Source organism: Bubalus bubalis, chromosome 3 (genome assembly GCF_019923935.1).
Source record: "Bubalus bubalis isolate 160015118507 breed Murrah chromosome 3, NDDB_SH_1, whole genome shotgun sequence".
Taxonomy (NCBI): domain Eukaryota; kingdom Metazoa; phylum Chordata; class Mammalia; order Artiodactyla; family Bovidae; genus Bubalus; species Bubalus bubalis.
The window spans coordinates 27,595,312-27,609,976 of record NC_059159.1 but is presented as its reverse complement, the minus strand read 5'-3'; the positions used below and the strand labels follow the sequence as shown (position 1 = coordinate 27,609,976).

At 38.4% G+C, this 14,665-nt stretch overlaps 1 protein-coding gene across 16 annotated transcripts in view; it reads left to right on the top strand.

The window, feature by feature from the left end:
- Positions 1–33: 33 nt before the first annotated feature.
- MBTD1 (mbt domain containing 1) overlaps positions 34–14,665 on the top strand; it is a 67,911-nt gene continuing 53,279 nt past the window's right edge. For 3 of the 16 annotated variants that reach the window (XM_044939122.2, XM_025280380.3, XM_025280373.3), the window contains exons 1-3: positions 34–326; positions 1,210–1,273; positions 6,305–6,343. Coding sequence is in view for 1 of the 16 variants with exons in the window: in XM_025280369.3 (XP_025136154.1) it covers positions 590–610 (21 nt within the window). In the remaining 15 variants the exon portion in view is untranslated. The other 13 variants (XM_044939121.2, XM_025280374.3, XM_025280382.3 and 10 more) reach the window with 11 other exon arrangements.

The following is a 14,665-nucleotide window of genomic DNA, read 5'->3' as shown; positions in this document are numbered from 1 at the left end:
CAACACTGTGTTCTTGTGTAACGCCCACTCCCCTCACGAGCCCCTCCCCGTGTGGGAGTTCCTCCGGGAGGACCAATCTTCCGGGTGGAGGGGGAAGCGGCGTGACTGGAGTGGAAATTTTTTTCCAACATAACTTCGCAGCTGTAACTGATTGAAAGGATATAAAGAAAGCTATAGATGACAGGCTGAAACTTTTACTCTTTTTCATGGCTTTTTAACCATTCGATTTACACGAGCCCCAATCGCCTTTTCCACCCCTTCGTCTTGGTACGACCCTTGGAGTACGGCGCCTGCAGAGGGTCCCACGCTGGAAGACAGAGAGGAGGGTATGTAGGGAAGCGGGCCAATCGGGGCGCGGGTCACGGCGCAGGCGCGTTGAGGAGGGAGGGCTATGCTAATGTTGTTGATATCCTGGGGCCACCCGAGTTAAAGGGGGGAAATCCGGGGGCTGCCGTAGCCGCCACCAGTCTGGGCCCAGCCGGGGCTCCCTTGTAGTCGCCGTAGTCCCGGGGAGAGGCGCCTGCCCCCAGCTCGGGAGGGGGCGCCGCGGGCCCGGGGAGCGCGGACAACCCCTACCCATGAGGCCCTGATGGAAAACACAAAGGATCTGGTGAGAGCCGAGCGCGGCAGCTGCTTTGTGTGCCAGATGGGGGGGACGCCCGCAGCTCCCTGACCCCAGGAACCCGTGCAGCCCCCTGACCCCGCTCCCAGGCCTGCTTCTCCTATCCCACGCCCCCTCCACCTCCAGAGCCCCCCTCCCCCTGCCGGCCGTTAAACGATTGGGGGGTGTCCCCTCCCCCCACTCCCCTCAGCCCTGGACTCCCCGGGATTCTCTCTATCCCCTTCACTATCTGGAAAACAAATTTTAGAAGAAAGTTCTTCTCTTCGTTCCACCCCACCCCACCCCCCTTAGCTCTGGCTGGGGGAGAAAGACTGGATTTGAGACTTCCTTTTTTGACCGCCCAGGGTCGGGGAGTGGAGTCCTCACGTCTCCCGCGGGGCAGAGTTTGGGTGCTTTGCGTGGGAAGGCGCCGCGAAGCGTTTCGCACGTGGAGGTGGAAAAATTGAAAAGGGGCGGAGTGGGCACGTGTGGGAGGGAGAGGTGGGAGTGGTGTTTGGGAAGTAGTCGCCTTTTAAAAGTGTTCTAATTTGGTGGGCTTTTATGACCATTGTATTCTCTTTTGTGAAATAAGAATCCTAACATTTCAGAGTCGGAAGAGACATTAGAGGTCACCCAAAGCCGCCGTCCCCTGTGCAGCCTCCCTGACAAGTGGTAGGTAGCCTGGCCTCTGCCTAAACCCCTCCAAACACTGAGCGCTCGCTGCTGCCCAGGAAAGCCCTTTCTGTTCAGTTGTTAGGATTGTTGTTTGCTTATCCTTATTAGACTCTTCAGTCTCATTCATGTCTTTGTTAAGTGGATTCCCCTTATTACTTCTCAAATTTTCTCTCACATCCTCCTCACCCACCCCACTGCTCATTGGCCTATATTTTGTGTGCCAGGAAAGAACGGCCAGGAAGTGGGGGAAGGAGGGCTTACGAGATAGTGAGGGCCGGCTGAAAACTTGGCTTAGGTCAGTTCAGATGTGCTGGCTTATATGTCTGAGAATGGATGCTGTTTTTCTGCAGGAAGCTTGGAAAATAGGATCTAGGGATTTCATGGCTGTTTTCTCTCGCTGGTTTTTTTTTTTTTTTTTTAAGTTATAAATTTCAGAATCTTGTCCCAAAGCACATTTCTCTATGTCTAAGTAACTTTTCCTAAGGATGCCTAAAATCGCGTCTTGGAGATAGTACCAAAGCCTATAGGAAGCAGCTCTTGGTAGAGGAATAATCAGAAGAACTGCACTCCTCCCCCTGCCTTCGGAACTATGTTCTTCTTTCACGCTGGGCTTCCTTCTCAAGGCCCCTCCTTCACAATACTTTCTCTATTTTTTTTCCTCCAATTTTTAATGAGATTTGAAACTTTTACAATACTTTATAATCTTTGCGTAGAGTTTGCAATATTTTTCATGCTCCTTACATTGGTATGCTCCAGTAGTTACCACACAGTGGTTGAGATAGTTCAGTTCTACTACTGTCACTTAGCATTTTTCTAATATTCTCCTTCATTTGGTGAGCTGTGCTGCTTCCAAAAGTTGTTTTATTGGCATAGGAATCTTGGGGGCACACGTTTTCCTCTTCCTAATGTGGTGAAGCGGTAGTCAAGACATAACAGATAAAATGTAAAAGTAATGAATCTGGTGGGCTTCCCTGGTAGCTCGGTGGTCAAGAGTCTGCCTGCCCCTGCAGGAGATGTAAGTTCAATCCCTGGGTGGGGAAGATCCCTATAAAAGGAAATGGCAACCCATTGCAGTATTCTTGCCTGGGAAATACCATGGACAGAGGAGCCTGGCGGGCTACAGTCCATGGGGTCCCAAAAGAGTCAGACACACAACTTAGCAACTAAACACCACCACCAATGAATCTGGTATAAAAGCCAGAGAATAAATTTCACTTTAAACTCCCAGCCCCCTCTTTAAAATATTAGAGCACAGAAATTTTTTTCTCTCCCTTTCTTACACTTTGTAGACTGTTGCTCTCCAAGTATTTTAATGTGCTCACGCTGTATTTTTTTTTGTTTGTTTACCTCAACACCAATGAGTGGTTAGAAAGAAAATAGCTGTCTTTTTTTGTACCACCTCCTTCTCTGAATAACAAGTAGCTTCTATTTATATAGAACACCATACTCTGGGCTTCTGGGTGCTTTGCACATTATGGCAAAAACTGTCTTGAGTAAAGATCTGTTCATAAGTATCTTATGTTTAAGACAGTTTTTTAACTGTCCAACTTTTTTATTTTATACACACTTTTTTATATACACTTTGACACATACGTTCACTAAATTTAGTCACTAAAAGTTAACAGGGGAGTGAATACTAGATAAGTGATAAAAGTTAATGGAGCTGTATAATTCTATCTTGAAAGTTTCCATTAATGTGGAGTTCCCAAGTTCCTATTCACTTTAAATGTGAATTGTCATGACTTACGTTGACTGACTTTGGAGATATTTGCATCGTAAACAGACAGGAACAACTGGTTTTATTTTTAAAGAAGATACTATGTATTTTTATGACTGATGATATGTTGATTTAATTAGTGTATAAACCATAGGTGTTCAGAGGCTTCAAACCCTCAGTTACATTGGAAATGAAAACAATTTAAATTGTTTTAAATGTAACATAGTAGTCAAAGGAAGGTAAAACTATAGCTCAGAAGTGAAAACAGCATACTAGTTTTGTAAATAATAAACTACTAGATTACTAAAAGCCAAGCGTTCTCAGTGGTTTGAGTAACCACATCCTAAAATTAGAAGTCAGTATTCTTTTGGTTGCTCCTTTGTTTCTCAATTTTTCATCTTTAAAATGGAATGTTTGCAAAAGAAAATTTAACTTTTTCACATTTATAATGTTAAGAAAATGTATGATTTAATTTCAGATTCAAAAGAGAGAGAAAAACATCAGGATGGTAGAAGAGGAAGGACTTAACAACAGTTAAACTAAGATATGCCTCCTAACACTAGTATATTCTTAACTGTCCAAGGCTACTTTTAATTTTGTATAAAACTTGCAAAATAGTTTGATTTAATCATGAATTTTAAATACTTTTTTTTTTAGAAGTTTTCTTCCCACAAATTTAGAATTTCTCTTCTTTCTTTACTGCAACCCACAAGGAAGGGTGGAAAGAAAATAATTCCCATTTGAATAAACCCTGAAGTTGAGGGGATGAAGTGATACAGTATGAGGGGCACTGGCAGACTAGGTTAGCATTTCACTTCCGCCTCTAAATAACTTCGTAGCCCTTGCTGGACAAGATTCTGTGCCTCAGTGTTCTCATCCTTAGAGTAGAAGGGTTGTCAAGAATTAACATCCAATAGAACTTTCTGCAGTGATAAAACTGTTCTATATCTGTGCCATCTGTATGGTGGCCACTAGCCACAGGTGTCTCTTGAGCTCTTAAAAAGGTAACTAGTGGGACCAAGGAACCCAATTTCCAATCTGATTTAATCAAGTGTGAATTTAAATAGCTACATGTCTGCCACATTGGACATACACATAGAGGACAGTGTTTTATAAAAATATAAACCTCTCTCTTACAGGTTATGATTCAGTAGGTCTGCAGTGGAGCCTAGAAATGCATGTTTCAGAAAAGTTTTTATCAGACCAGTTAGAGAAACACTGTATGAGAAGATTTCTGAGGCACTTTCTAGTTCTGACGTTTAGGATTGATAACTTAAAACGTAGCATAGTGGAAATGAGCTGTGGACAAAGTTGTCAGACTGGCCCGGCTCTTGCTCTGCCACTTCCTCACCTGTGATCTGTTAAGCTTCATTTTCCTCATCTACGTAAGGGCCAGACATCAGTCCTGCCTTCCTCCCAAGGTTTCCATAAACCTCCAGTCAAATGTGATGACCGCTATATAGTAAAATGTGAGCTGCTGTAAACTGTAAAATGTTAAGATATCTTTCCAGAATGCCTTTTTCTTTTTTCCCTTTTCACTGTATTATCTAATTCATATTTATAGAACTAGTTATATACAATACTCATTAATTTAGTAATTTCTTGTCCTCCCAACTATTTGGGATAGTTTATAGTCTAGTGTTAGGACATACATATTAAGTTTAACACTTCTTTGCATTTCTGGTATTTAGCATGATTTTTGTGTATATTACTCAGTACATATTAGATAATACCATTTATTCACTCTACTATTAGACTTTAAAACTTTTATTAATTTCAGATTATTTTATATATCAGAGAAATAACTCACTTGATTGTGTTTCAACTGTCCCATTATCAATACCCTATAGTTACTATTAGTGGTTGTACATATTTTGAGCAACCAGCTACAAATATTTTTTTGAAAGATAAACACCAAGAGAATGTCATCATTTTACATCAATATTTTTAGGTATATCAAATTAACATGATGATGAATAACCTATTTAACCTATTTTTGTTACATTAAGATTCATAAAAGCTCTTGTTTGATTATTTAAAATACATTTAGACTTTAGCCTAGCCTTAGTATGAATTCTGTTATTTGGATGGAATTGATACCTAATATGAATGATCTTAAAGACCATCTAGGTTAGTGCATTTCAGACTTAATTTTGATGAGGTCATTTTATTTTTAATTAGCTTTTCAAAAGATTCATACTTAAGGATTCATAACTGTCTTCTGAAGAACTGAAGGCCCATTCATACGAATTATTTTTCAGACATCTTCCTGTGTGGTAAGTGGTGTTTTCCTGATCTAGAAGAGAAGGAAATTGAGACCCAAATAATTGTTACATCCAAAGTCCTAAGTAATGAAGTACCAGAACTTGAACCCAAAGAGATAGAAATTTATATTTTTTATATATCAAAGATAACTTCCTTTTGCTCACTGTAGCTTTACATTTTAGAATATTGTCATGTAGAATACTGTCCTATCCTTCTTGGGTACTTTTCAGTTTCTCTGGGTGGGATATTCAAGATATTATTGCTTTCAGTTTTAATGATTCTATCACTGGGATAGATATGTTCTCTCACATTGAACTTGTGGGAAATAAAAGCCCAACAATCCCAAATCTTTACTGTTTATTTTTGTCCTAATAGTAAGCTTAAGAAGCATGAAGGCACTTATGTTTAGCCCAGTAAATTGTATTTTGATAGGGGAATGAGGAAGAGAAGAGCAAGAACTGAGTAGCTCCATAGCTTCTCTGCGTCATTACAGAGTAAATATTAATTCTTATTTTGAACTTCATCGGTTTACATGTACAACTTTCAAACTTAGGATTCTGGGAAACTTACATTCCATGGTTAAATATAAAACTTTGACAATTATATGGGCCACTGTACTCTATTGGTATGGATAATGGAGAATTGGTTTAACTTTTGATTAGTTTATTCATACTGAGATTATATTATTAATTTGTTGTTATTTAGTCGCTAAGTTGTGTCTGACTCTTTTGTGACCCCATGGAGTGTAGCCCATCAGGGTCCTCTGTCCATGGGATTTGCTAGGCAAGAATACTGGAGTTGGTTGCCGTTTCCTTCTCTGGGGGATCATCTTGACCCAGAGATCAAACCTGCATCTCCTGTATTGGCAGGTGGATTCTTTACCACTGAGCCACCGGGGAAGCCCTATACTATTATTTATATGTGCTTGCATTTAGAGTCTCAAATGTTTTCTGTAAAATTTCTCCTGGAGAGGTTTACACTTTTATTGGAACCTGTGGGTGATTACATGAATAAGTTAACGGTTATACCTTTTAATTCCTTTGTAGATTGTATAAGGAGGAAGTTTCTTCAGGGAGACCATCACGGTAGGAAAATGAAATTCTACTACAGTTTGTGACTTCTTCCTGTATTTCATCACTATGAAAACCTCTTTTTTGTTTTATTTTTCACTATAGAAGTGTTACATACTTGCTATTTAAAAAAAAGAAAATGAAAAATATGGAAAAGTTAAAATTTTTTATCTTCCTATCCCATTCTCACCCTGTTAGTAGTTTAGCTATTCCTTCCAGAATCTTTCTAAATATATACATAAACATATATATATCAGTCTCCATGTATACCAGCACACATTGTTTCCTTTAATAAAAAAATGAGTCATATTACTCATATTTGGCAATTTATTTTTTTTCAATCAGTATTTTACCTGTTGTTAATCATCTACCTATTAATGGTTAGATTGCCTTCATTTTTTTGCAATTACATTATTACTATAAGAAATAGCCTTCCACATGGATTCTTGTGTCCCATGAGTGTTTCTGAAGGATGGGTTCCTTAAAGTGGAATTTCCTGGTCAACAGACATACTCATCTCATAAGTAATACAAATTACTTTCCAAAAAGATGGCATACATTTGCCTTTCTATGTGAATATATATGAGTGCTTTTTCTCTCATACATAAATTTGCCAATGCCAGATATCATCAGTCTGCCTATTTTTACCAGTTTATTAAATTTTTTAGAGGTAGTTAATAATAAAAATTTGCTTTTATTTTTGTAAAATAAAAGATCCCTTGCAGCAGTCTTTTACCAGTTCAGCTTTTATGAGATAGTTATTTTTAATCCTTTTATTTTTGATTTAGTATCTATCTCCATAATTCTAAATAGTAAACTTCCATTACCTGGTGTATGAGTTTCAGATACCTTGTTTTGACATCTTCTGTGCTGGATGAGCAGTTACATATATGCCCTAATATTAGGCAAGGTTTCCCCATCACCTTATAAGTCATCTCACCACCTTATATTTCAAGTCTTGAGTGACTGTATGAGTACCTAATGTGATTTCTCAGTTTTATTTTGAATAACAAAGTGTTCAAAATGTCATATTGCCTCAAACAGTTTTATTTGGTCTTTGTTTTCTGTGCCTGTAGAAGTTAGAACCATAATTAAGAAAGAAAGAAAAAAGAGGTTAAAACTGAACATAAATTTAAGATTATTCCCTTATTCATCGCTAATGTTCATTTTAGCTGTATGACCTTGAGCAAATCACTTAATCTGTTTGAACCTCTGCTTCCTCATCTGTAGAAAGGGAGTAATAATATTTGTAAGGATTAAATGCATTACTTCATATTAACTGTTTAGAATGTCTTACCACATACTAAGAATCGTATTAGTTGTATTATTAATCATACGCACTACCCTTGCCTTCAGCATTAAGAAACAAATTAGCACAACCTTCAAATTACCTTAAAGTAGAGAAATCAGATTCCAAGAGATCCATCTGACTGTGTAAAGAGTGGGAAAAGGAAGTATTAACAGGTTTATTGATAGAGTTTAGGGTCATGGAAGGCTTAAATGAAGCACAAAAATACCACTTCCAAAAGAGAGAAATTCAGCACTTAAGTTCCAAAGTACTGAACACAGGCTTACCATGCTGCTTCCAGGCCTCAGTCCCTTTCATACCTTTATTCCTTTCTTTTTTTTAACCAAAAAGTTTTTCTTATAAATTTTGGGCAACCATCAAAAAAAAAAAAAAAAAAAAAACAATGAACACAGGTTTGAAATCTGATAGTTCACAGCTCTAACCACAGAGAAGAGCTAGAAAGCAAGCAGTACCAGAATTGGTATCCTGAAATGATTGGTGCTTCATAGGGAAGAAATGAAGACATAGGACTTAAGAGTCATGGATAAAAAGAAGGAGGAAGAGGAAAAAAATAATCTTTCAGAAAAAGAAAGAGGGTGTTCTTGAACTGGGAACTCTGACCGTGAAGTGAATAGAAATAGAAAAGAGTAAATCATATCCATTCAGAACTCCCATAAGAAGAAACAAACAATGCGAGTGTATGGAGCTGATTAGTATCTCTCCTTATCCCCAGAAAAAGAAAAATGTGAGGCAGAAGAAAATTGATACAGTGATACCCAAGATGAAATAAAACATCTTAAAACCAGTATTTGGAGACAAAAGTGAGGAAAAACACCTTCACTCAAATAGAAAACAGAACAGAAAGGAACAGGAGACAGGAAAAAATAAAGTCGGATTAAACTGAGAAAAGAGAGGGAAAAATTGTAACAGAAATGAGGACTAAGTTACAAATTGCCAACAGACAAGAGCTAAGTCGCTTCAGTCGTGTCCGACTCTGTGTGACTCCAGAGACGGCAGCCCACCAGGCTCCCCCGTCCCTGGGATTCTCCAGGCGAGAACACTGGAGTGGCTTGCCATTTCCTTCTCCAATGCATAAAAGTGAAAAGTGAAAGTGAAGTCGCTCAGGTTGTCTACTTGAAAGTTATACAGTCGTGTCCGACTCCTAGCGACCCCATGGACTGCAGTCTACCAGGCTCCTCCGTCCATGGGATTTTCCAGGCAAGAGTACTGGAGTGGAGTGCCATTGCCTTCTCCAACAGACGAGAGTAAAATGCAAATGTGATAAAAGGCATAGAAGAAAAACAGGAAGACCAAGAGAATGACAATTTCAATGAAAGATGGGTCCAGAAAGTCTCATGTAATTGGTGTCTCTCAAGAAGGCAAAAGAATAAAAGCATAATATTTAAAGCCATAATCCAAGAAAACTGTCTGAAAACAAAAAACTTTCTGAATTTTGAATACATCAAAATTTCATACCATAAGATAAATTCCAAGATAGTAAACCTATGCAACTTTAAAGCTTATAAAAAATTCTCAGGGCCTCCAGGCAAAAAGATGAAGTGACCTACGGGGGCCAGAGAATTAGAATGGTTTTGGATTTCTTAAAAGCAACATACACAGCAAGAAATAGTGGAGTGTCACCAACTAAAAATATTGTCAAATTGGATCAGAAAATTAAAACCCATGTTATAATAGACAAAGAGCCCTTGAAACAGCTAAAAACAAAAAAATGGACAAAGATATACTAGGCAAACAGATATACTAGGCGGATATACTAGGCAGACAGCAGGATTGGCAATGCTGATAACACGTCAAACCAAAAAGCCTTGAACAAGGCAAAGACAGTTTATAATGCTAAAACCACAATTCACAACAGAGATATAATAGTTATATATGAACCAGATAACACCAACAATCTGTAAATCAGAAGCTATAAAAAAAAATGGAAATAGTGAAAAGAAGCACTAAAATTTCAAGACTTTAATACTTTAACACTAGATAGTTGTTGTAGACAAAATATAAGAATATGAAAGATCTAACAAGAAAATAAGGCAAAGATCTTCAGGTATGTCTACCACTACATCCTAAGAAAGACTATATTTCAAACACCAGGTATTCACAAAAATCATTGCTAAATGAGGAAAACGTCACTAGGTTCCGTTCAAGAACACAAAAGCAAACCAAAAAGCAAAAGGGCACTTCCATCTTGAACTTTAGTGACCTATTATATGTTATAAAGTCTTGGCAAGAATGTTCATAGCAGTTTTATTCATAGTAGTCAAGTCTGGGTGGAGAATGGATGGACTAATATATTGAGAAAGTTGAGTATTACTCAGCCGTAAGAAGCAATGAACCATTGTACATGTAATAACATGGATAAATCTCAAAAATATTGTGCTGAGTGAAATAAATTAGATACCAAAAATGTCCATACAGTTTTATTCCATTTATATAAAATCTTAAATATATGCAGAATTAACCAATTGTGCTAAAACTGCAGGGAGGAGAAAAACAGACTGGAAAAGGACATGAGAGAGCTTTCTAGAGTGATAGAGAAGTTCTGCATCTTAATAGGCATTCAAAATCATGCCTCAGTTTAAAAATATTAACTTGGGTAAAAGGGGAATGCAAACAAAGTACAGAGTTTATAAAAAATAACAATAATGAAAATACTACATATGTATCAGAATTTGTGGAATACACTTAAAGCCTTGAGCAGAGGAAAATTCATACTCCTAAATTATCAGTCAGTTGTTAAAGGAAAATGCAAATGTGATTTTTAAAGGTTTTCTGGGCTTTATCAGCAATTGATACATTGGACAGCATCCAGTCTAGCAGTTAGAAAGGCACTCTGAAAAGCTGCACAAGGCCAAGAGATTTTGATAGACCAAAGTGAGCAAGGGGAACAAGGAAGTTTTACTAGACATTTACTGATTGGTTAAAATGGTGTTACTTGACTTAATGGAGCAAAAAGAGGTCTTGGAGCTGCCTCAAGTAATTGGTGCTGATTGTGCCTAGGTTGACCTAGGCCTGTCTCTTCAGGAAGAGCTGAGTGTAGAAACTTAACCATTAAATTTTGGTTTTCTGACTTGGGGCTCAGCATGAGCAACTCCATCTTGGGCCTCATCTGGTTACTTTGTTGTTGTTCAGTCGCATAGTGGTCTGACTCTTTGCAACCCCATGGACTGCAACATGCCAGGTCTCCCTGTCCCTCACCATCTCCTAGGGTTTGCCCAAGTTATTGTTCATTGCATCAGTGATTCCATCCAGCCATTTCATCTTCTGACACCCTCTTCTCCTTCTGCCCTCAATCTTTCCCAGCATCAGGCACTTTTCCAAAGAGTCATCTGTTTGTATCAGATGACCAAAATACTGGCACTTTAGCTTCAGTCCTTCCAGTGAGTATTCAGGGTTGATTTCCCTTAAGATTGATTGGTTTGATCTCTTTGCTGTCCAAGGGACTTTCTGGAGTTTTCTCCAGCACCACATTTTGAAGGCATCAATTCTTTGGCATTCTGCCTTCTTTATGGTCCAGCTCTCATAACCATATGTGACCACTGGGAAGACCATAGCGTTGACTTTGTGGATTTTTGTCGGCAGAATAATGTCTCTGCTTTTCAACACACTGTCTCGGTTTGTCATAGCTTTTCTTCCAAGGAGCAAGTGTCCTTTAATTTCATGGCTACAGTCATGGTCCATAGTGATTTTGGAGCCCAAGGAGAGGAAATTGTCACTACTTCCACCTTTTCCCCTTCTGTTTGCCATGTAGTAATGGGGCCAGATGCCATTATCTTAGTTTTTTTAATGTTTAGTCTTAAGCCAGCTCTTTTCACTCTCCTCCTTCACCCTCATCAAGAGGCTCTTAAGTTCCTCTTTGCTTTCTGCCATTAGAGTGGTATCATGCGCATAGCTGAGGTTGTTGATGTTTCTCCCGCCTATCTGGATTCCAGCTTGTAACTCATCCAGCCCAGCATTTCTCATGATGTGCTCAGCGTGTAGGTTAAACAAGGTGACAGCAGACAGTCCTGTTGTACTCCTTTCTCTATCTTGAACCAGTTAGTTGTTCCATACAGGGTTCTAACTGTTGCTTCTTGACCCACATACAGGTTTCTCAGGAGATAGGTAAGATGATCTGGTATTCCCATCTCTCTAAGAGCTTTCCACAGTTTGTAATGATCCACACAGTCAGAGGCTTTAGCATAGTTGATGAATCAGAAATGGTTGTTTTTCTGAAATTCCCTTGCTTTCTCTATAATCCAGCGAAGGTTGGCAGTTTAATTTCCAGTCCCTCTTCCTTTTCTAAACCCAGCTTGGACATCTGGAAGTTCTTAGTTTGCATAATGCTGAATGAAGCCTAGCATGCAGGATTTTACCCATGACCTTACTAGCATGGGAGATGAGTGCAATTGTCCGGTCGTTAGCACATTCTTTGGTACCACCTTTCTTGGAAATTATGTTGAGGATTGACCTTTTCCAGTCCTGTGGCCACTGCTGGGTCTTCCAGATTTGCTGACATAATGAATGCAAAACCTTGATGGCCTCATCCTTTAGGGATTTTGAATAGTCCTGCTGGAATTTCATCATATCCACTAGCTTTATTAACAGCAGTGCTTCTTAAGGCCCACTTGACTTCACAATCCAGAATGTCTTGTTCTGGATGACTAACCATATCATTGTAGTAATTTGGTTCATTAAGATCTTTTTTATACAGCTCTTCCATGTATTCTATCTTTTCTTGATCTCTTCAGTGTCTACTAGGTCTCTACCGTTTTTATCCTTTATTGTGCCCATCTTTGGGTGGAATGGCCCCTTGATGTTTCCAGTTTTCCTGAAGAGATCTCTAGTCTTGCCTCTTTTTTGGTTTTCTTCTATTATTAAGCCCTGTTCATTGAAGAAGGCCTTCTTGTTTCTCCCAGCTATTCCTTTGGAACTCTGTATTTAATTGGGTGTACCTCTCCCCTCTCCCTTGCTTTTCACTTTTCTTTTTTCTTCCGCTATTTGTAAAGCCTCCTCAGATAACATCACTTTGCCTTCTTGGTTACTTTAGCATTGTAAAAATAAAAGATTGAAAATAAATAATTCCCAACTCAGAAATGAAAAAGAACAGCAAAGTAAGCCAAAGCAAAACACAGAAAACAAAAGAAGTAATAGGTAAATGTAGAAATTAATTTGTTAAAAAGCAGAGAAAACTATATGTAAAATTGATGGGTCAATCCTGGATCTTTGTATTGAAATTCACAAAATAAGTAAACCATTAGCTAGTTTAATCAAGGGGAAGAGGAGGATGCACAGACATACAGAATGCATAACAAAAGGATAATTTGATACAAAACACATTTAGAAAATCATAAGCAACTATTTTGCATACACTATGCAAATAAATTTAAGAACCTAGATGAAATGGATTATTAGGAAAATATAGTTTCAGAAAATTGACCTCACCAAAGATTAAAAAAAAAAAAAATACTTGAACACTTTCCATAGAAGAGATGAAGAAATTATCAAGTAGGTATCCTACAAATAGCTTGCCTGGTGGCTGAACCAGCAAAGAATCAGACTGCAGTGCAAGAGACCTGGGGTCTACCCCTAGGCCCAGAAGATCCCCTGGCGAAGGGAATGGCAATTCTCCAGGAATTCTTGCCTGGAGAATCCTGGAGGAGCCCGGCAGGCTACAATCCATGGGATCGCAAAGAGTCAAACACGACTGAGCAACTAACACCTATTCCACGCAACGCCAGACCCAAATGATTTCACATAGGATTCTGTGAAACCTTTAGTGACCAATGCTACACGAATCATTTCAGACCATAAAAAATGAAGGAAAACGATCTAAGTATTTTTATGAAGCAAGACTAATAACCAATTTTTGGACCTGATAAAAATAATGCAAAGAAATGAAAATTAGACATTTGTGAATATCAATGCAAAATCCTAAATGTTGTGCAATCTCTAGCGCTGTATTCAAATATATTGTGATAAAGTAAGGTTTGTAGTAGGAATACAAGAATGATTCAGTATTTGGAACTCTACTGATGTATAATTTACCATATTAATAGCCCTAACGAGAACAGTCATATTTTCTTTTTAGATGCTGGGTAAGTCTGTGACAATAGGAAAGATCTATTCCTTATAGAAATTTTTAAGAAAACAGGAATGGATGGATTCTTCCTTAACATGATTTTCATAAATATACATGCACCATATACATATATACACACACCTTAATCCTAAAACTAGCATCTTAGTAGGGAAACACTAAGATCAGAAAGAAAGGGTGTCCCTTGTCTCCACTGTTTAACATTGTACTAGAAGTGTGAACCAATTCAGTTAGGAAAAAGAAAACAATTATAAGCATAGTGGGAAAGAAAAGTTTCTTTGCAAGTGACATGATAGTTTATCTGGAAAGCCCTAGAAAATGAATGACAAAACTTTCAAAATAACTTAGCAAGATTGCAGGATATAAAATGATACACCTTAGTGTACTCTTGATGAAGGTGAAAGAGTGGAGTGAAAAAGCTGGCTTAAGATTCAACAATCAAAAAACAAATATCATGGCATCCAGTCACATCACTTCATGGCAAATAGATGGGGAAAAAATGGAAACAATGACACTTTATTTTCTTGGGCTCCAAAATCAATGTGAACGGTGACTGCACAAATTAAAAGATGCTTGCTCCTTGGAAGGAAAGCTGTGACAAACCTAAACACTGTTTTAAAAAAAAAGGCAGAGACATCACTTTGCTATCAAAGTTCCATATAGTCAAGAGCTATGGTTTTTCAAGTGGTCATGTACAGATGTGAGAGTTGGACCCTAAAGAAGGCTAAGTGCAGAAGAAATTAACACTTTTGAACTGCGGTGTTGGAGAAGACCCTTTAGAGTCCCTTGGACAGCAAGGAAATCTAACCAGTCAATCCTAAAGGAAATCATCCTTGAATATTCATTGGAAGGACTGATGCTGAAGCTCCAGTACTTTGGCCACCTGTTGTAAAGAGCCAGCTCACTGGAGAAGACTGTGATGCTGGGAAAGATTGGACATGAGGAGAAAGGA